The 22445-nt window shown below is 45.7% G+C and overlaps 1 protein-coding gene across 1 annotated transcript in view; it reads left to right on the top strand.

The window, feature by feature from the left end:
* The window catches only part of LOC138299622 (corticotropin-releasing factor receptor 1), a 1731194-nt gene that overhangs the window by 969333 nt on the left and 739416 nt on the right, over nucleotides 1-22445 (top strand). The window contains exon 5 of the mRNA XM_069238054.1: nucleotides 14185-14291. Within this exon, the coding sequence (XP_069094155.1) occupies nucleotides 14185-14291 (107 nt within the window). The remainder of the gene's footprint in view (nucleotides 1-14184; nucleotides 14292-22445) is intronic.

Here is a 22445-nt window from a genome sequence, read left to right as displayed (position 1 = left end):
TACCAGTCTGTGCTATGAACGTTATGTTTCAAATTCACACAGACACCAATACTTGAAGGGAAATTTGCACAGCTAAAGTGAATAGGTGAGCCCCCTTTCTCTCAAGAGCTCATGGATAGCAGAAACCCTAACTGAAGGCAAGCAAACGAGTGGTGAAGCCTGCATTTCCAAGAAGGACATCAACAGCCTAAAAGTCTTCCATTCAAAGAATGAAAACCCATCTTTGGGTTCAAAGCTACACATTACACAAACACTTTTGTCAAAGCCACAAACAGAAGCATTACTCTTTAACCCATCAAAGACTGTTGCACTTTACACATGAACATGCTCTTCTCCCTTTACATGGTCAAGGCACCCATGCCACGTATTAACATTGTCACCTCCCTTACACATCTTCCTGGACCCATCTAAGAATAGACTGATTGTCTTCATACTGTAAAAAGCCAACCTTGACCGAGGCTGCCTTGAACACTACTGCCCAATCACTCAAATTGCATCCCAAGCCACGGTTATCAAGAATGTAGTCTATATCCACCACAAATGGCAACCAGCACTATGGCACAGGCCTCTCTCCCCAAGCCTCCTTGACCTCATCCCCCAAAGCAAACATTTATTTGAATGAGCAGGGGATGTGCAGCTTCCCTTACCAAACCTTAATTCGGTCCGGGGAGCCCAACCTCCAGGGCCAACACTTAAAATTAAAGGGGAGGAGGATGTACCCCCTCTCCCTGGGCCAGTGTACGGCCCTGGGAACCATTTCGAACGGATATGGCTCCTTTTTAGGGTTCTGGTTATGCCATCCCTCAGGACTCCATTGACTCCCTGCCTGTGAGAGTGTTAGCAGGGAACTGAATGTGCTCATACCCAGAAGGAGCAGAAAGCTCCTCATGCCACATGGGAGCATCTATTTTTCCCTGACTGCTCGCTTGTGGGGAGGGAAACTCAGAATTACTTCCCCCCACTGCAATCAAAAGAAAATGGATCCTGAAGGGTGTTAGTAATGGTGACTCCCTCCGCATGCAGGATGGGAGCAGGCAGAGGAGTTGGCGGGCTGCAGGAGTCTTGGTGTTCTTCCTGCATTCTCCAATGACCAAAATGCTATGGGGTACCCCCAGAGGGCACCAGGTCACATAAAAAAAGTCTGACTCCTGCACTTGCTCTCATGGGGGGGCCCCCAGGGCCCCACTATGCCAAAATAGTAAAATAAATGAAAGTGTTATAGTGTGCCCTGTGTGGGCACCAGGACACTCCAGTTTATTTAAAAAAGCAAAAAAGGGATGCCATCTCCTGTGCTGCTGATAGGGCCACTTGCAGAGAGCGGACAGGGCTGCATGGGGTCCTGGCAATCCTCACAAAGCTGCCAACAAATATGAAACTTGTGGGTGTCCCAGGTAGGCACTGGGATATCCATAAAATAACAAATACCAAAATAATTAAATGAATAATAAATGACTGTCAGGAGCTTGCAAGCAACATCCGTTAATGGGCTGCAAGGGTTTTTCAAACATATTCTTTGGAGCACGGTGGTGTCCCTAGAAGGGACATGAGCACCACAAAGCATTTTTTAGTTTTGTTGGGGGGCTGCAGGTAGTTCATCAGCCCTGCAGCAATATTTAAAAAAACAATATTTCTCCTGGGCCATTAAATCCATGACCACAGGAGAGCTTTCTATTGTATTTAAAGCACTCCTAGCTAGAGCTCTATACTCTTCAGCTGGAGGGCAGGGCACCCCTTGTGACTTGTTCTACAGCTGCACTTTGTAACTTAAAAATATTAGTAAAAGATTCAAAGGCTTGTTGTTTTTGAATAAAACCTTATTAACGTTTTTAATGATAATAAGTCTGATAAACATTGCACTGTATGATTTAATGTTTTCTTTTCTATTATAAATATTGGTGATTTGTTAATAAAGACAATAGGTGTGTTTTCTGTAGTTTGATATGCTGCCCCCTTCACAAATCCAATAGGCCCACTTTTTATATTTTACTGTTCAGACCTGCTGATACAGTCAGTAGAACTGCCTTACTCAAAATAACACCCTTTAAATTGTAACATTACATAGTCAGTCAAGGGTACTTCCTGCTTTGCTAATATCTTTGGCGCCATTTGATGACTCTTCTCAAAACTTTCCAGAATAACAGTCTCACCCACCTCCGCTCATTCCTGGAAGGTTTTGAGGGGGGCTGAGAAAAGGTGGGCACGGGGCCCCTCCCTAAACAGAATATAAGCAACTTCTCCTCCCGAAATGCTAGGCTAAACCAGTGGGATTGTATTTAAAAAGGGGTCACTGTGTCAAATAATAAAAACAAAAAAAGATTATAGCTCTGGTGGGACCCCTTCACCAAGCCTAAGGGTGCAGGGTATCCCTAACTTGTTTTAAAGCTTTTGGGTAGGACAGCGGACTGAGTCCCCGAGTCCTAAAATGTCTGTTGCTACATCTTTGTTGATGTGGTGGCAGCAAACCAGATCATATCTTTTGATCAGTTTGATCCATGTATCCATTCTGACGTAAAATATAGAAATATTTTGAATGTGGACCAAGATCTAGCTGTTTTCCAAATTTGGTGTAATTAAATTCAGCCATTCTTGAAGTATTGTTGTTTAATTTTCCTACAGAAAATTGTATGGGGAAAATGTGCTTTGGGACCCACTATTTTCTTAGTCTTCACCTGATGTATCACCCTGAAGATTTTTATGAAAAAGATTGAAGCCTCTGGAGTACTATTGGCCCCACAGGATGAATTTACTCTTCTTTCTTTCTTTATATTTTGGCCCCGGGGGTGATCCTTGTGGCCCCACTGCTCCACAGGAGCTGGGGGCTCAGAGTACCTCTACCCTTTCCCCTTGTATCTTTTTGTTTTTAAAACTTAGATACAGGAACTGAGTCTCTGAGTCCTAATATAGCAGCTGCAACATTTCTGATGATGTCATGGCAAGCCAATCAGATTGCTCGGTATAGGGCACGAGGTACCAAAGGGGCCAACAGAGAAAAAAGCCCTCTCAACCAATCAGCCCTCTCATTTTCTGTAATTTGTGATACTGTGGGATTGCCAGTATAATCCTATGGGACCAATTGTGTCGATCACTATATTTTGAAGATACATTTCTCAAAAACGGCTAAACAGATTGACACTGAATCACAAAAAGCACACTTTCTGAGTAAAGATCTAGCCTTTTACCAATTTTGGTGTAATTCTGTTTAGCCATGTTTTTCTGTATCACTTCGCAAAAATCCTATGGGAAACTACACATGAAAAACACGTTTGCCAACCCCAACCCTCTCCCTTGACAGTTCACCCCAAAACTTTCTACTAAGGTGCTGTGGTGAATGCACATTTGTCTAGGAAAGCGTCTTGACAAAGTTATTAGCAAAATAAAAAAAGGCTCTTTCTTTTGGAACTGTATGTTTAACAATGGTGCTGTTGCTGCTTTGGCAAACTGTCAATTTATATACAGTACTTCCTACTCTATGTAAAATATTAACTCTTGAGGGAGTAAATTATATTTAATTAGTTATTCACAATAAAAGTTATATTCTCATCTATGCTCTCCTTTGCTAGTAAAAATGCCAGAGAGAAGAATCTACCTTTTCTTATGATCATTACATTCAATTCAATTTATTCCCTAGAGTGATGTTTTCCATACAATGAGAAATATTTATATAAGCACAATTAAAGTGCAGGAGTACAGTTATAAGTTAAAACTGAACAAACTGTGAAATTCATCAGTTATGGTTAGCTCCACAGCCCATAACTCTCAAGACAACCATGCAAACCATATCTTACACACCAATTGCAATGCTCATGAGCTCAGCTTAATGTAGCAGGTGCATTGACAAATATCACGAATTACCCTGCTATTCAGATGACATATTACATTATCAGTAACACTATAATTACCTGTGGCTGGCTATATATCCAACTCCCCCTTTAGAAAGTTCTTCTAAAAACACATCATTTTTGGATTCTGGAGTTTTTTTTGGGGGGGGAGGGTGGTTGAAGTTGTTATTGTTGTTGTGGCATAAAACTTTCTTTTTAGCTTACTGTAATTTTTTCCCATCTTTTCTGTCTCAATTCTTGGGTTTATTATGCTCACCTTGCAGCAGTACCTTTGCAAGAATGCTTGGCAGACTTTCAACATTCACTACTTCAGCAGTCATTCATTCCCTCTGGCATCTCTAGCACTCTTCTTCCTGTAGCACCTTACTATAATGCATGCACACCTCACACATGCAGTATTACAGGACATTGATGCACAAGGCTTCAGTAAACTAAAGGGGTTTTGTCTCTTTGTGCAGATTAGGTGCTCCGATTTCTACACAATACATACACACCACTAAACCTACCATGTCCATAGACACTGTCAACCGATGTTTATTGCCAAAAGGTCACTCTTTTGACACATATTGGCTTTGCCAATGTTTTGTTGCCATGCTATACAGCATCCCCGATGGCAAGCAGAATAAATAAAGAAAACAAACAAAAAACGTTGCTATAATATGTCCCCACCGTCATATTGTAGGTAGCAGAGTGAATGGGGGAGAAGCATGTAGGCAAAAGCACACGGATAAGAAAGCAATGAGAGGAAAAGCACACAAGGTTGAGCGCAACATTGAGGAGGCGATGGAGAAGCACACTAGTGACTGCAGGGTACAGTTGGGGATGTTTGGGAGTATTTAACCCAATAGAAAAAAAATGGTGCTTGAAAAGTAAACAATGGATGGTGACAAGTAATGTGGCCATGATCCATGGAAGGGACAAACACAAGAAGTAAAGCCCACACAATCTAATAAATGAAAAACAAGCGAAAGTGACAGTAAAGCCAACCAATGGTTTTATTGTCAGTTGACAACACAAATGCCCACTGTAAGCTGACAATAGGTTATTTCACCACCAGACTAATTGCACTGTCTGGTGGGCGAGCTTCACAAAGAGTTCTGACTGAGTTCACCCACTCCAATCTTCCACCTGCCACTTTAGAGATTTATTTAAATGGGTCTTCAAATATTCACTCTTCTTTTGAAGTCAGTCTGTCAGATGTTTCTTCAAATATACATAACTGTAGCTTCCAGACTCACTGTAAAGATGCTAATGAAGCGTGCTGGACCCAGAACCACTGTTGTTTTGTATGTAGAGTCGTAGAGCCTAAACTTAGCTACAGTTCAGTGAACGGGGAATATTTAGCCTCACAAGTAGAGGGAAATGTGGTAAAATACAAGGGACAGAGAGGAAGATGGGTTGCATGAAGTAGGGTAGTGGTAAGAAAGCAAAGCAGAGGCGTGCAGAGTGGGCCGCAAGTGGCATTAGGAACTCTGTTTGACAGTGCATAGATAGGGAACAGGAGTAAGGGGAAGGGGTAATTACATTGATGGTAGCACAGTTCAGATTTGTAAGGTATACAAGTTTAAACAGCCTCAAGGTGTTATCTAAAGAGTAGGGTCTTCAGCTTATTTGTCCGTTATGGGCAGATGATCCCACAAATTGTATCTGGGATGACATCCCACACCCTCGAGCATACCAGGAGAAGGCCTGGCATCTGAACTTCTTTCTGCACTTCTTGGTTTTTAGAATGGTGCTGCTGTTGGTGCACATTTAGCATGGCTTTCCGCAGGCAACAAATCTCTGCGTGCAACCACATGGCATCTTCTATTGCACAGACTAAAACTCTGTCACTAGCATCATGTGGTGGCTTTTATTTGACCTGTACTGGTTTGCCAATCTGAATGCAATACTAGGTATATAATACTAGGTATTGCATGTGAGGATTCCTCATATGAAAATGAAACCCATTGCTTAGCTCTCAGGATTGCTACTCTCCTGCCAAGCAATGGACCTTACAGAGATCTTCAATATACTCCAAGTTATTCTTAATTATGTTATGATGTATCACCCTTTGTCAGATTTTGCTTGGGCTTCATTTTACTGCATTTCATGGAGAATTATAATAAAGAAAATTGTTCAAAGCTACAATCTCCGGGCATTTGAGGTTACATGCAAAGTGAAAGTTGAGGTTGTAAATTAATAAAAATCAAAGGCATCATCACACCGACTCTGGAGAGCAAAAATATTAACTTTATCTGCTGCGATTACACTTATTAATTTACTGCTTTAGAAAAGGATTTGGAAATTCGCGGATATTATATAAATAGTCACCACCAGATAGGATCATTTAATTAACAAGCGCACACTGTGATACACCATTGTCACTCACCTTTGGATAACATCTTGATCTCAGACATGCTGGCCTTTCTTTCTCCTGGAGTCTTTGATAAGTTCCAATTAAGCAGGTGAGCCTCAGGAGGTTTTAGGAGAATAGTGTAACTGACAACTAACTTGCCTTATCTCAATTTACGAAGTACGTAGATAGCCATAAAAAAACAAATAAAGAATAGTGCCTTTGTGAGAAATGCTATGACTGACGCAAAACCTTGTGGGATTCTATGTTATTGCATCGCTGGCACTACCTTGTGAGTTAATACCTTGCAGCCGCCACTAAAACAGGAGTGCCATTACTTTGCAGCTTTGCAGGTAATTTAATTTTTATGTATGTCTATCTCTCTCTCTCTCTCTCTCTATATATATATATATATATATATATATATATATATATATATATATATATATACATATATATGTACATATATAGATATATTCACTCAAAGAAACAAAAGTTAAAGCAACAATATAATATGGTGAAATGCTCAGTTTTAAACTCTAAAAACCACCGGAAAGCACCAGTTATAAAGTTATCTCAAGGAACTATAACTCGTGCCCTAAGGTAACTAGAACTCATGCACTAGCATGACAAAAGGCCTGGGAACCCCAATGCCTTTTTTTTTTTTAAAGAGGAAAGGGGGGGGCGCGTGGCCCCCTCCCCATACCTATTATGGCCCTAGGTACCCCATGTCCCAGGGCCACATATATTTTTAAGGGGAGGAGGGGCCATGTGCCCCCTCCCTAAGCCTCCTTATGCCCTGGGGGCCCCATAGCCCAGGGCCACTATTAAAATTAAAAGGGAGGGGGTTGAGCAGCCCCATTCCACTAGCCTTGTAAGGCCCTGGGGACTCCGACCCCAGGGCCAATTTTAAGAATAAAGGGGAGGGAGGCTTCATGGGCCCCCCCTTCCCAAGCCTTGATAGGCCCATTACGGGGGGGCACATCCCCCCTGTCCGTGCTGTGGCAGTTTTGGCCCTGGGGACCTCACACTTTGGGGCGTATTACATTTTTGGGAGATTTTGGCCCTGTGGAGCCCATCTCCCAGGTCCCGCACAATATTTATGGAGGAATTGGATACACATCCCCCTCCTTGGCCCAATTCCGGCCCTGGGTACCTCATCCCCTAGGGTCCAGGTGCTCACTCAGGGCACCCACCACACTGTTGTTGGGGGCTTCGGAGGAGCCCAAAGGCCCCAGCAGCCCCAGCTGGATCCCCACATCCAGTGGGATCCGGCATTGCTGCTGTCCACAGGGGGCAGCTAAAAACAATATTCGAGCAGGAGCAATATTCAGATCTGTTTCCCTGCCCGCATCACTGCAGGCATGGAAATAGATGTAAAGTCCGCTCTCAGCAAGCAGGATAATTTTTCATGCTCCCGCCAGGTGGGAGCGGACTTCGTGTTTGCTCCTGTATGGTGGGAGATTTAAATTGCTCCTGCCAGCTGGGAGTGGACTTCGTGTTTGCTCCTGCTTGGCGGAGATTTGAATTGCTCACGCCATGACCACTATAAATCTAGTGGAAATCACAATCTTTGTGCCAATAGGGTGCATTGCGATTCTGGGACCTTAGACCTGACTCTGATCTGTGAAGGCCTGATGTTGAAGAGTTTTCCATCCCTTCTCTTCATTTCAAAACTGTAACAATAAGATATTTTCTCCATGCTCCAAACTCTCCCATCTTCTAAAGTTTCCACATTTCTGTTCAATTTGGTTACTTTCAAAAGTTTATAAAATCTACTGGCATTTCCTTTGTTGGAATGAGGAACTTTAATAACTACCCAATCCCCCACCATCCATTTTCTGCTTACTGCCATGTTTTTTTGTACTCCTGATGATGCTTAACTTTTTCACTTGCACTGTCTTGGTGTACCCATCTTGGTTCTCCTCTCCCCAACCAATTGGGGAATAATTTGGTGCCAGGAAGTCTGCCTTTGAGCAATAAGAAGGAAGTCACCCCTCTGACAGAATTGTGCACCCGGAAACTGCACTGACTGAATGCATTCCTTTATCATGTGATTTGCCCGCTCCACTAATCAATTCGCCCTGGGACAATATAAAGCAGTATTAAAGTGATTGATTAGCATTTCCTTAAAAACCTCTTTTATTTTTTCAGAGGTAAACTGGACAGCATTGTCCGTTATGATTGTACTGATAGCCCTTTGGTCATGAATGTGTCTGAAGAAAAGCCTAAAAGGGAGGAGAAATTCAATGGAATGCTTTTCCTTGTTGCCTGCGCTGACTAGAAGAAATGTCTGCTGCACAGGTTCACCAAGTGCCAGTCTTCCCGGTCACCAAACAAAGTTCACTGAACCTCCGACGATAGGAGAAGCAACCACAGCCCAAAGTTAATGGAACCTCCAGTTGTGGAATAAGAAGCTGCAGCTTACAGAAGTTCCTGTAGTGATGTCAGAAAGAGTGGCAGCGTGTTGTACTTCATTCAGCAGCAGACCTTAAAATGGCAGGCACAGGACAATTTTGTGAGGACAGCCATTCTGTATCTGCAGCCCTCCTGAAGGGCACAATACTTGCGCAGAGGTTGGCCGATGCAGAATAATAGCAGACACCAGACATTTGATATGTGCAGTGGCACCAAAAGAATGCGTCAGACAAAACCACAGCTCTTTCACATTTATATGTGGCTGAACTTGTGCAAATGCTACCTCACCTCAGAAAAGCTGAGATGAGCTGCTGCCCCGGGGTACAACTGCCGCCTTGATGATCTTCCGACCACAACAATCCTTATGACTTGATCTATACCTGCGTCTCTATGATCTTCTGAGCAGTACAACAGACACTTGCTGACCTACATGAGAGTAGGGTTTGGGTCAGAAATGGTGGATGCTAGTCACACAGACACAAATCAAACAATGGACGGTGCTGCTTCAATGTGGCTTAGAAAATTACACAGGGGTGAGGTTGATGTGGCTGTCCCCTGCACAGCTTAACTGAATCCCATCCTTGTCGCCAGCATTACAAATGAGAAAACATCTCACAGGTAAGTTATATATAATTTGTTCAAGGCAAATTCCTCAACCTCCAAGTCGCAGCTCTTGACTGAAAATCAAGGTGACAGTTTCAACTGTCACAACAAGAGATGATTTGTACCAATAATCAGGGAAGCAAGGGGGCCAGGAGAAGTAGAGGTACAATTGAACTAATGCTAGTTGGATACATATTAATATTAAATATTAGCAAGAATTCATAAAATGTACTAAAATATATTAAATACATCATAATTACAACACTTTTACTACCTTAAAAGTGCATGTCAACATTTTAAATACACTTCACCCTGCCTTCTGGTCTGTTTTGGGCCTACTCTAGGGATGATGTATTTCTCTTAAAAAGGGAGGTTTGGTCCTGGTAAAATGTTTATTTTGCCACATCGAAATGGCAGTTTGAAACAGCATACACCGAGTGCAATAGCAGATCTGAAACAGGTTTATAGAGCTACCTAAGTGGGTGGAATCAATGAGCGCTGCATGCCCACTAATAGCATATCATTTACAGGCCCTCAGTATGTGTAACACTACTTTAATAGGGACTTACAAGTCCATTAAATGTACAAATTGGGTTCAAGCCAATTTTACTGTGTTTAAACGAGTGAGCACACACACTTTAGCACTGGTTAGCAGTAGTAAAATGCACAAAGTCCTAAAAGCCAAAAAAACGAGCTCAGCAAGCAGGAGCAGTGAAGGCAAAAAAATTGGAGACTACCACCAAAGGGGTTTGAGTCTAGCAGAGAAGTTGGTGGAACCTGATCTTACTTCTGTTGGCACAGTGGCTTGCGTCATTGGCAGAGTAATCTTTCCTCCAGAGTGCAGTAGTCTATAGAGGCAACCCTCCGTGAGGACCACTCTGGCTCCCCTGGCTATCTCAATTTTTATTCTCAAGGACACCTCACCATAGAATTAGTAGCCCAATATTCTGCATCAACATGCCAAGTGTTCGGACAGCTCGATAGGGGGTTGCATCTTCTGGGTACAGAAGCTGCCCACCTCACGAGTACGTTTATATTTGTAGTGGTCTACAGCTTTGTTTTGTGTGGTGTTTTGGTTTCGTTCTCTGTTCCTTTAGGTTCTAAGGACCTTAATAAATTTACGACATGAGAAAATGTTCTGCTGTCTATTCTATTCTTATTGAAAGCGTTGCTGGCCAATTTACTATTTTGTTTTGCATCTGGATGGGATTTAGCTGAAAAAAGACGCTTTTAAACGTTAATTCCACATCCATTTTGATAGTCGCTAGCTGTCACATTTTATTATAATAAAGTGGTTATAAGATTGTGAAATTTAGAATTAAGGTGGCCTGTGTGTGTGTGCTTTTTTTAGGATGACCTACCATCCAACAGTAGTTGAACACCTTGTTTATTTATGTGTATTCACTTTACACTTCAGGATACTTTCCCATCTTAGAAACTGATGCTATATGTGTGTTTAACGGCAGTGGCCAGTGACTTTAAGTGGTAGGAAAGGGGGGGTGATGGGAAATCTGCATCTACTCAGAGGACAGTATATCAGCTGTAGAGAAGAAAAGGTTGATAGTGCAATCGCACAGTTTGACCTAGGAGAACACCATCATGAGTGCATTTTCTGATTTTGAGAATTCATGAACATGTATTATGTAGGAGGCTGGCTTTGCTTATAGTGGATACCTGATGGTACTTACACTTTGTGCCAGGTCCAGTTATCCCTTATTAGTAGATTAGTAGTGTTCTAGCAGCTTAGGCTGACAGATGTAGCTATAGCAGAGCAGCTTAGGCTGAACTAGGAGACATGCAAAGCTCCTACTATACCACTTATATCATATATCACTATATCATAAGAAACACAATACTCAGAGTTACTAAAAATAAAGGTACTTTATTTTAGTGACAATGTGCCAAAAATATCTCAGAGGATATACTCCCTTCGGAGTTAAGTAAAATACACAAAATATACACACAAACCAAAATCAGGTAAGTGAACAGTTAGAAAAGTAGTGCAAACACTGTAGAATACAATAGGGTGCAATAGGTCACAATAGGGCTGGGGCAACACAAACCATATACTCCAAAAGTAGAATGCGAACCACAAATGGACCCCAGGCCTAGTGTAGTGTGTTGAGGGTCACTGGGAGTGTAAGAAAACACTAAGGGTGTCCAAGATACCCCACCCCAAGACCCTGAAAAGTAGGAGTAAAGTTACCCTACTGCCCCAGAAAGACAGTAAAGTCAAGATAGGGGATTCTGCAAAGGCAACAACTGACTGCAAAGCACTGAAGATGGATTCCTGGACCTGAGGACTGGCAAAGGAAGGGAACCAAGTCCAAGAGGCACACAAGTGTCCAGCGGGGGCAGGAGCCCACTAAACCCCAGATGAAGGTGCAAAAAGGCTGCCTCTGGGTGAAAGAAGCTGAAGATTCTGCAACAACGGAAGGTTCCAGGAACTTCTCCTTTAGTCAGAAGATGTCCCACGGTGTGCTGGAGGATGCAGAGTTGTTTCCATGCATAAAAACCACAAACAAGCCTTGCTAGCTGCAAGAGTTGCAGTCAAAGAAAATGGGTGCTGCCCGGGCCCAGAAAGGACCAGGAGGTCGCCCCTTGGAGGAAGAGACAGAGGAGGTGCTCAGCAATACAGAGAGTCCACACAGAAGCAGGCAGCACCTGCAGAAGCAATTGAACAGGCGTTCAAGAAATCTGAGCATGGCGGTCATCTCAACACTACAAAGGAGGGTCCTATGAAGCCGGTGGTCAACTCAGCGAGTTGAGCAATGCAGGATGGAGTGCTGGGGAACTGGGCTATGCTGTGCACGAAGGATTCCTTGCAAGAGTCCACAGAAGCCCTAGCAGCTGCAGTTCACGCAGTGAATAGGATTACTGTCTGGCGTGAGGAGGCAAGGACTTACCTCCACCAAATTTGGACAGAAGGACCACTGGACTGTCGGGGTCACTTGGATCCAGCTCCTGTGTTCCAGGGATCACGCTCGTCAAGATGAGAGGGGACCCAGAGGACCAGTGATGCAGAAGTTTGGTGCCTGCGTTAGCAGGAGAAGATTCCTTCGACCCACAGGAGATTTCTTCTTGGCTTCCAGTGTAGGGTGAAGGCAGACAGACCTTAGAGCATGCACCACCAGGAAACAGTCGCAAATGCCGGCAGGATTAGGCGTTACAATGTTGCTGGTAGTCGTCTTGCTACTTTGTTGCGGTTTTGCAAGCGTCCTGGAGAAGTCAGCTGTCAATCCTTGGCAGAAGTCGAAGAGGGAGATGCAAAGGAACTCTGGTGAGCTCTTGCATTCGTTATCTGAAGAGAAACCCACAGGAGAGACCCTAAATAGCCCTCAGAGGAGGATTGGCTACCTAACCAGGTAAGAGCCTATCAGGAGTGGGTCTCTGATGTCACCTGCTGGCACTGGCCACTCAGAGGTCTCCATTGTGCCCTCACACCCCTGCATTCAAGATGGCAGAGGTCTGGGACACACTGGAGGAGCTCTGGGCACCACCCCTGGGGTGGTGATGGACAGGGGAGTGGTCACTCCCTTTTCCTTTGTCCAGTTTCGCGCCAGAGCAGGGGCTGGGGGATCCCTGAACTGGTGTAGACTGGCTTATGCAAGGAGGCACCATCTGTGCCTTTCAAAGCATTTCCAAAGGCTGGGGGAGGCTCCTCCTCCCCAGCCCTTAACACCTATTTCCAAAGGGAGAGGGTGTAACACCCTCTCTCAGAGGAAATCCTTTGTTCTACCTTCCTGGGACTGGGCTGCCCAGACCCCAGGAGGGCAGAAACCTGTTTGAGGGTTGGCAGCACCGGTAGCTGCAGAAAAAAACCCAGAGAGCTAGTTTGGCAGGACCCGGGGTCCATGCTGGAGCCCCGGGATGCATGGGATTGGCACCCCAATACCAGATTTGGCATGGGGGGACTATTCCATGATCTTAGACATGTTACATGGCCATATTCGGAGTTACCATTGTGAAGCTACAAATAGGTATTGACCTATATGTAGTGCACGCGTGTAATGGTGTCCCCACACTCACAAAGTCTGGGGAAATTGCCCTGAACAATGTGGGGGCACCTTGGCTAGTGCAAGGGTGCCCTGACACTTAGTAACTGTGCACCTAACCTTCACTAAGTGAGGGTTAGACATATAGGTGACTTATAAGTTACTTAAGTGCAGTGTAAAATGGCTGTGAAATAACGTGGACGTTATTTCACTCAGGCTGCAGTGGCAGTCCTGTGTAATATTGGTCTGAGCTCCCTATGGGTGGCAAAAGAATGCTGCATCCGATAGGGATCTCTTGGAACCCCAATACCCTGGGTACCTAGGTAACATATACTAGGGAATTATAAGGGTGTTCCAGTGTGCCAATCAGAATTTCTGAAAATGGTCACTAGCCTGCAGTGACAATTTAAAAAGCAGAGAGAGCATAAACACAGAGGTTCTGGTTAGCAGAGTGATACAGTTAGGCACCACACAGGGAACACATATTGGCCACAAACTATGAGCACTGGGTCCCTGGCTAGCAGGATCCCTGTGAGACAGTAAAAACACCCTGACATATACTCACAAACAGGCCAAAAGTGGAGGTAACAAGGCTAGAAAGAGGCTGCCTTCCTACATATTAGAGTTGCACATTTTCTGGGCTACTCCTGGAATTATTTCTGAAGCCAATAGAATCTATAAAACTACTTCAAATTTGAAGTTAAGTAGGTTGATGACCTTTAGAAGTCCATGTTGTGGAATCGGGGTAATGTTGTAGCAGTGAGGCTGTGGAAAATCGTCCTCTGCGCAGTTCCACCAAGGGGTTCTTACTCTGTTCTCCCACTGTACTCCAGGTCACACTGCATTCTGTGGGACAGCAGCCCAAGTCCAGTGATTTGAGCCGATTTTAACTGGTCTCTGTGTATTTGTTCTGTTTCTTTTCTGTGTATATTTGTTCTCTTCTATTTCATATCCCCCCTACTCATCAGATGCATGTTTGTTTCTGTCTCCTCAGAAAAAAAGCAAAGTGCATTACCATATTGCTGTGGTCATAAATTACCTAGGACACTGCGTTTCCCTGGGGACCTTGCTGGTCGCATTTATTCTGTTCATGCGATTAAGGTAAGGACGCCACCAAAAAACAAACTTAGAAAATGAAAATGTGCAAGCAAGGAACACTTTTACTGTAGAGAATGTGCAGTATATAATGCATTCCTTTTTATTCTACTAGGCGTCACTAGACTGCGAAAGGCAGAAGTTTCTATTGGTTTCTACTCTCACCCTGAAATTAAAGTATTTTCACAACACTGTCAAATGATGTTGGTGTGGCATTGTGTGGAGCCAGGTTAGGTCTGAGCTCAATTTAAATCATGCCACTAAGTAGCTGAAAATTTCGAATTTTGAGTCACGCACAATTAATTACATTTTCAGAAAGTTCTTGAAATTTAGCATAACACGACAGCAGGTATTTTTACCCATTGGAGACTTGTTCGCTTAGAAAAAGACATTCTCCGCTCCAAACAGTCTCCAGTCTGTATCTCACATGACATTTTAATACGCGAAGTATGCGCTCACATGAAAAAAGTTATGCAAGTTTCTTAATGTTAAAGATGTAATTTTTTGAAGTTTTGGTGACATTTGCCCAAAAATATACAATTCCGCACCTCCCCTAATAAATGGGGACAGATGCTATATCCAGTCCTGAAAATTTGCATTTCAGAGCATTACTCATGGCATTAGGAAGCATTAGAAACCAGAAGAAGGTCTATGTTCCCGGGGGGCAGCCAGTGAAGAAAATGAGCCTTTTCCTCCATAGGCGCCTCTGACAAGGCACTTCTTAAAATAATCACTAACTTCTGGAAACTGGGAGTTTTGACAGGCTTCCTACAGAGGCCCCGCCCCCAAACATGCTCCTGCAAAGGACAGGGGCACCCGTACTTCATACTGTATCCCACGGAGCCTCAACGAATTTCGCTGATTGATCCCTTATAGGTGCTAAGACAGAAACCTATGTATGTACTGGGTGTAAAAAGGGAGAGTTGGAGTGACGAAGATTACTTTATGTAATCTGACAATTAGCTCCTCAGCCCTGTAAAAAACACCATATTAACCACAGAGAAATGCTGTGAGCAACACTGAGGTTATGAAGACGCCCCTGAAGAAGTTAGTGGGCAGATATACTCAGGACAATCCTGGACATAAAGCAGGCACCCTTGAAGTATGGTGCAAGGGTGACTGTGTTGAGGCAAAGCAGCACATAGTGTGCCAGTGTAGGAGGGAGCTGAAGTGTGCCATATCTTATCAGATATGGCTCATTAATACTTACTAGAGGAGATAGCCCAGTGCCCATCCTACACTGTCCAATTCACCCCTAAAGGGGGATGGCCCTTGCCATGAATAGGACAATCACACAGGGCTCTCTGTAATGACATTTGGAGTGTAATGCTAAGGCCCATCAGTAACAGAGAAAAACGACATGAAAGCTACTTGCAAAATTCCAGAAATGTCAATAACAGAGGTGGACCCTGAAAACCAAACAACACGCAACTTTCACCACCCAGTGAAAGAAAGTGAAGGGCTTCCTTGCTAGCTAAAATGAGGCGGACATAAGGCAGTTTGGTATATTAAGTGAGAGACGAATTGACAACGAATCCCTAGTACAAGTACATCCGACCCTCATGAGAAAAAACGGCCCAGGAAAGAAGGAACCATTCACAGCAGTGAATCTAGACAAGAAAGAGCCCTCTCTGGGGCAACCCAAGCCTTGCTGCACAGAGAACAACGTGGACATCTTTGCTCTCATATGGTCGAATAGTTACACCAGCCAGGAAATGTGCAGAAATGTGAACCATAAACAGGGGAGACATATCCTGATAGAAAATAAATGAGTAAACCCAGCAGGGCGTAGGAAGACCATGGTAAAGCACCCCTCTCTGATTCTCAAATGCTGAAACACTACACACTAACTCTGCTACTAGCCGGGAGGAGAAGCGGAGGTCAATGCATAACTGTTTACTATAATCTAATGTCACTTCTCCAAGATCCACCTATAGCCAGTCCAAATTGGCGTGCAGTGCACTGAAGCAAATTGTACACAGAATATACAAGTATCCTCCCTCATCCTAAGAGGCAATAGCGACTCTGAAGAAATCACTGGATGGAGTTATGATCCCAGTACAAGAAGAAGCCTGGCGGCGAAGAAGTCTGATATTGAGAAGGCCCATAAGGGAGCCACAGATGCTGTAAAACTAAAGCTACATTGAGACCAGCTCTTGGACACCGTGATCCGATCGTGGTTGCCAGAGTCCAAGTATAACAAAACCACGATGGGCACTTGGCTTCAAGAACGTCATTTCACCAAAAGGCCAGGGGAAGCGGAAGTGACATCACAGGCCATTTGCCTTTTTATTCGCTCACCAACATATGCTTCAACATAAACACACAATCACACATGCATACACTGTCTCACATAAACACACTTTCGCATGCATTCAACATACATTTAAAAGCATTCTTTAGCTACCTCAACTGCTAGGGTAGGTCACATTCCAGCTAACTGTACTCCATTTTTATTATTAATCACGGTTAGTGTAATAAAAAAAATGCCCAAAACATGGCAATGGCATCCCCAGCCGATGTACGTAAGGACGAGGTGCCTCTGTGTTACTGCCACTGATGTTGCTACCTTTGAGACCAGGGGTCGCAAATGCAGTGCTAGGCGTCTCAAGGAGCAAGTCAGGGGTCACAGCTGTGTTCCATAAATGACGTCCCTGCCTGGCTTTTATAGAGACTTTGGAATACTGTGCAATTGTTTCGGGCATGAACAAGGCCCAGAACAGAAGAAGTTATTCCATGTGCCTCACGCTCAAAAAGGTCAGGAAAGCCAGATCAACCCTGCAGAAACTGCAGTACGTTCATTTATGTGGCCAAACCTCTTTCAGTACTTAAGGTTGGTGCGACAGAGTCTCTAACCACCTACATCTGCATGATCCTTGTCAAACCAGGTTAGCCAGACAGAGCACATGAAAAAGCCCAAGACTCTGGACACATCATTGCCTGAAGAGGCAATTCCGCTCTAAAATTCCATGTGATATTGTTGGACCTGGCTTTTTGACAGGGACATCCCCAAACTTTTTGCCTCCTTCCTCCTATTTTTTCTGACCTGTTGTTGTTGGCTTTTGACCTCTGGGCACTTTACCACTGCTAACCAGTGCTAAAGTGCATATGCTCTCTGTGTAAATTGTACTACTGATTGGTTTATCCATGATTGACTATTTAATTTACTTGTAAGTCCCTGGTAGAGTGCACTACATGTGCCTAGGGCAGGGAGATTAAATGCTACTAGTGGGCCTGCAGCACTGGTTGTGCCACCCACCTCAGTAGCCCCTTAACCTTGTCTCAGGCCTGCCATTGCAAGGCCTGTGTGTGCAGTTTCACTGCCACTTCGACTTGGCATTTAAAGGTATTTGCCAAGCCTAGAACTCCCCTTTTTCTATACATAAGTCACCCCTAATGTGTGCCCTAGGTAACCCCTAGAGCAGGGTGCTGTGTGGGTAAAAGGCAGGACATGCACTTGTGTGGTTATATGTCCTGGTAGTGTAAAACTCCTAAATTCGTTTTCACACTACTGTGAGGCCTGCTCCCTTCATAGGCTAACATTGGGGCTGCTCTCATACATTGTTGAAGTGGCAGCTGCTGATCTGAAAGGAGCAGGAAGGTCATATTTAGTATGGCCAGAATGGTAATATAAAACCCTGCTGAATGGTGAAGTCGGATTTAATATTACTATTCTAGAAATGCCACTTTTAGAAAGTGAGCATTTCTTTGCACTAAAATCTTGTTGTGCCCTTCAATCCACGTCTGGCTAGGTTTAGTTGACAGCTCCTTGTGCATTCACTCAGACACACCCCAAACACAGGGTACTCAGCCTCACTTGCATACATCTGCATTTTGAATGGGTCTTCCTGGGCTGGGAGGGTGGAGGGCCTGCCCTCACACAAAGGACTGCCACACCCCCTACTGGGACTCTGGCAGACAGGATTGAGCTGAAAGGGGGCTTGGTGCATTTCTTAGAGACTCTTTGAAGTCACCCCCACTTCAAAGGCACAACTTAGTATAAAACAGGGCCTCTGCCCTACCTCATCAGACACTTGCTGGAGAAGAAACCTGAACCAGAAACTACATCCTGCCAAGAAGAACTGCCTGGCTGCTCAAAGGACTCACCTGTCTGCTTTCTACAAAGGACTGCTGCCTTGCTGTTGCCCTGCTGCCTTGCTGAACTCTTGTCTGGCTGTGAAAGTGCTCTCCAAGGGCTTGGATAGAGCTTGCCTCCTGTTCCTTGAAGTCTCAGGGCCAAAAAGACTTCTCTCTTTTACTTGGATGCTCCGTGCGCCGAAAATTTCGACGCACAGCTTGTTTCGCGGCGAGAAAAACGCCGCACTCCGACGCTGATCGACGCGACGCTCTGGGGACGATCGAAGATCCGACGCACGGCCTCGCAAGGACAACGCCACCCGACCTTCAGAGGAGAAATCGACGCGACGCCTGCCGTGAGATCGTAATTTCAACGCGCAGCCCCGCAGATCGAAGTCTAGAGGAGAAATCGACGCGACGCCTGCCGTGAGATCGTAATTTCGACGCGCAGCCCCGCAGACCGACGCGCAGCCGGAGAACAAGCAGGAAAATCCACGCACAGACCCGGGACATCTGGTAATCCCCGCGATCCACAGAAAGAGACTGTCCACGCGCCGGAAAACGACGCTGACTTCCCCGCGTGGAAAATAACGACGCAAGTCCGTGTGTGCTGGGGAGAAATCGACGCACACACCCTTTTTCCACGCACCTCTTCTCTTGTGGCCCTCTGAGGAGATTTTTCCACTCCCAACCAGGTACTTGTGCTTGAAAGAGACTTTGTTTATATTCTAAAGACTTAAGACACTTTCTATCACTTTTCAGTGATATCTTTACAAATTCGTATTGCAAATTTGATCATTTTGACCTGAAGATACCCAGATAAATATTATATATTTTTCTAAATACTGTGTGGTGTATTTTTGTGGTGTTATGCTATGGTGTTGTATGATTTATTGCACAAATGCTTTACACATTGCCTTCTAAGTTAAGCCTGACTGCTCGTGTCAAGCTACCGGAGGGTGAGCACAGGCTGATTTTGGATTGTGTGTGACTTACCCTGACTAGAGTGAGGGTTCTTGCTTGGACAGAGGGCAACCTGACTGCCAACCAAAAAACCCATTTCTAACATTGGTGATCAGCGGTGAGGATAGGACTTGTGTTTGTGCAGTGACATACAGTAGCTAAGTATTTCACTACCTACCCACAGTTGAAGGTCAACTTGATTGTTCATCTTTTTTGGCTTTTGATTCTCTGATGTCCTCCTGGATATACTATTGATATTTTGGACTTTGGATTTTGGTTTTTGCTGGTAAGATCTTATCAGAATGGGATTGCTTACCTACTCATTCTTTGTTCGTACTGACCACCTCACTAAGGCTGACCTAAGGGAGCTTTGCAGAAAATGGGGCCTTCCTGTAGCAAGGAGATCTACTAAGGCGGAGATGCTCCATCACTACATAGTCTGGGGGGAGGAAAGATGGGCAGAGAGAGAGGCAGCAAGAAACCAAATGACTAAGTTCCCCTCAGAGGAGGAGGAGGACTACGCACATGAGGAGGAAGACTACTCAGATGAGGAGGAAGACTACTCAGAGTTGGACAGTGACCCAGAAATAGATGAATGGCTCCGAGGTCAAAGGCGACAGGAGCAACAATTAGAGGAGTATCTTGCAGAGGTTGAAGCAAAAAGACTCTTAGCCCTGGAAGGAGAAAAGATTGCAGCTCAAGAGCTGAGCTGTAAAGAGCTGAAACTGGAGGCCGGAAGGGCTGAGTCCAGTTCAGATGGTGGCAGCAAAAATCTTGCATCTAGTACTGCTGAAGAAGGGAACAAGCCCAGAGATGTGGTGCCCAACTTGAAGAAGGGAGTTGACACACCCCAGGCAGTTCAAGGGTATGAGGTAGTTCCCGTTATGCACAGGGTCCCTGAGAAGGATTGGGGAACTGGCACAGGGAGTCATATTCCTACTGGGGGGAGGGACACTTTACTGACTCTAGCAGAGAGGGACAGAGAAAAGGGTTCCCCCCTGGTGGACGTCCTGGATATAGAGTGTAGAGACATCCCAGAAGAGTATGGGTTGAGTGTCAGGGACAGACATATACTGTCTCACCAGTCTCAGGAGGGTGAAGTAGAGTGCTTTTCCAAGGTTGAGTTACTGGGTGGTTGGGTGAAGGGTACTGTGGTTAATACATGTGAAGGGCAGAATGATGTAATTGCTGGAGAGCATATGTCTGGTCCTTATTTTCCAGAGCTACGCCAACACCAGGTGGAGTGTGAGTTCTCTGACCCCAGGGAACTTACAATGGAGGCAGACTTCTGGGTGAGTACCAGAGAGTCTGAAGAGGCATTTGGGGGTGCTCCTGAAGGGAGTGGTCTAGGTGGTTCCCAACCGAGTGAGGTGGGAAAGGATTGTAGTGTCCCAGGTAGGTCCCAGGTCCTAGAGGGTTCCATGAGGGAACACCAGGAGGGAAGCCTAGCCTGTACCGTAGGGCCATCTTTTGAGGGAAGCCCCGCAGTGTCAGAAGAACTTGGGGGGGTGACTGTAGCCAGCATCCCAACAGTTCTGGTGTCTGGCAGTACCCCTCCTAGTGAGGGGGTGCAGAAGTCCAGACATAGGGTTGAGAGGGGGTTGCAGACCCCAGTGGAGGACCTTGAGAGTCAGGGGACAGCTCTGAGAGCAGAGCCCCCCAGGAATGACCCAGGTGAAACCGTTTCTGGTTTGGGGGAAACCCAGACTCTGTCGGATGGGCAGAGGTCGGGAGACCTGCACCAACCAGACTCTTGTGTGACCCTTGGGGACGGTATGTCCATTGTGGGGGGTGAGAGTGCCCCCCAGGAAGTCCTGGCATGCCAGGCAAAGATTCAACCTCAGGGTGGTGACTCTAGGTTGGATACCCAGGTTCAGAGGTTAAACTCTGACCTGGTGGGAGGTAGATGTGCCTCCCAAGAAGTCCTGCTGTGCCAGGCAATTGTCCAACCTCAGGGTGTTGACTCTGGGTTGGATAACCAGGTTCAGAGGTTAAACTCTGACCTGATGGGGGGTAGGTGTGCCCCCCAGAAAGTCCTGGCGTGCCAGGCAATTGCCCAACCTCAGGGTGGTGACCCTGGGTTGGGGAACCAGGCTCAGAGGTTAAACTCTGACCTGGTGGGAGGTAGGTGTGCCTCCCTGGAAGTCCTGGCCTGCCAGGCAATGGTTCAACTTCAGGGTGGTGACTCTGGATTGGCTAACCAGGTTCAGGGGATAAACTCTGACCTGGTGGGGGGAAGGTGTGCCCCCCAGAAAGTCCTGGCGTGCCAGGCAATTGTTCAACCTCAGGGTGGTGACCCTGGGTTGGAGAACCAGGTTCAGAGGTTAACCTCTGACCTGGTGGGAGGTTGGCGTGCCTCCCAGAAAGTCCTGGTGTGCCAGGCAATTATCCAACCTCAGGGTGTTGACTTTGGGTTGGATGACCAGGTTTAGAGGTTAAACTCTGACCTGGTGGGGGGTAGGTGTGCCCCCCAGAAAGTCCTGGCGTGCCAGGCAATTGCCCAACCTCAGGGTGGTGACCCTGGGTTGGGGCACCAGGCTCAGAGGTTAAACTCTGACCTGGTGGGGGGTAGGTGTGCCCCCCAGAAAGCCCTGGCGTGCCAGGCAGTTGCCCAACCTCAGGGTGGTGACCCTAGGTTGGAGAACCAGGTCCAGAGGTTAAACTCTGACCTGGTGGAGGGTCAGTGTGCCCTCCAGGAAGTCCTGGCGTGCCAGGCAATTGTTCAACTTCAGGGTGGTGACTCTGAGTTGAATGGCCAAGTTCAGAGGTTAAACTCTGACCTGGTGGAGGGTCAGTGTGCCCTCCAGGAAGTCCTGGCGTGCCAGGCAATTGTTCAACTTCAGGGTGGTGACTCTGAGTTGGATGACCAAAGTCAGAGGTTAAACTCTGACCTGGTGGGGGGCAGGTGTGCCCCCCAGGGAGTCCTGGTTTGCCAGGCAGTGATCCAGTCTGAGGGTACAGACCCTGGGCTGGAAGACCAGGTTCAGGGTGTCCCCCCGGACCTGGAGGGAGGGGCTACTGATAACAGTGCCCCTACCATGTTGTCTTCTGAGGAGGCCACTCCTAGTTGGAGGGTGCTGGACCCCAGAAGGGAGGGCAGGGGGAGGGAAGCCTCACCCC

Source organism: Pleurodeles waltl, chromosome 6 (genome assembly GCF_031143425.1).
Source record: "Pleurodeles waltl isolate 20211129_DDA chromosome 6, aPleWal1.hap1.20221129, whole genome shotgun sequence".
Lineage (NCBI taxonomy): Eukaryota > Metazoa > Chordata > Amphibia > Caudata > Salamandridae > Pleurodeles > Pleurodeles waltl.
The sequence above is the reverse complement of the archived record's forward strand: the minus strand, read 5'-3'. Positions and strand labels throughout refer to the sequence as shown.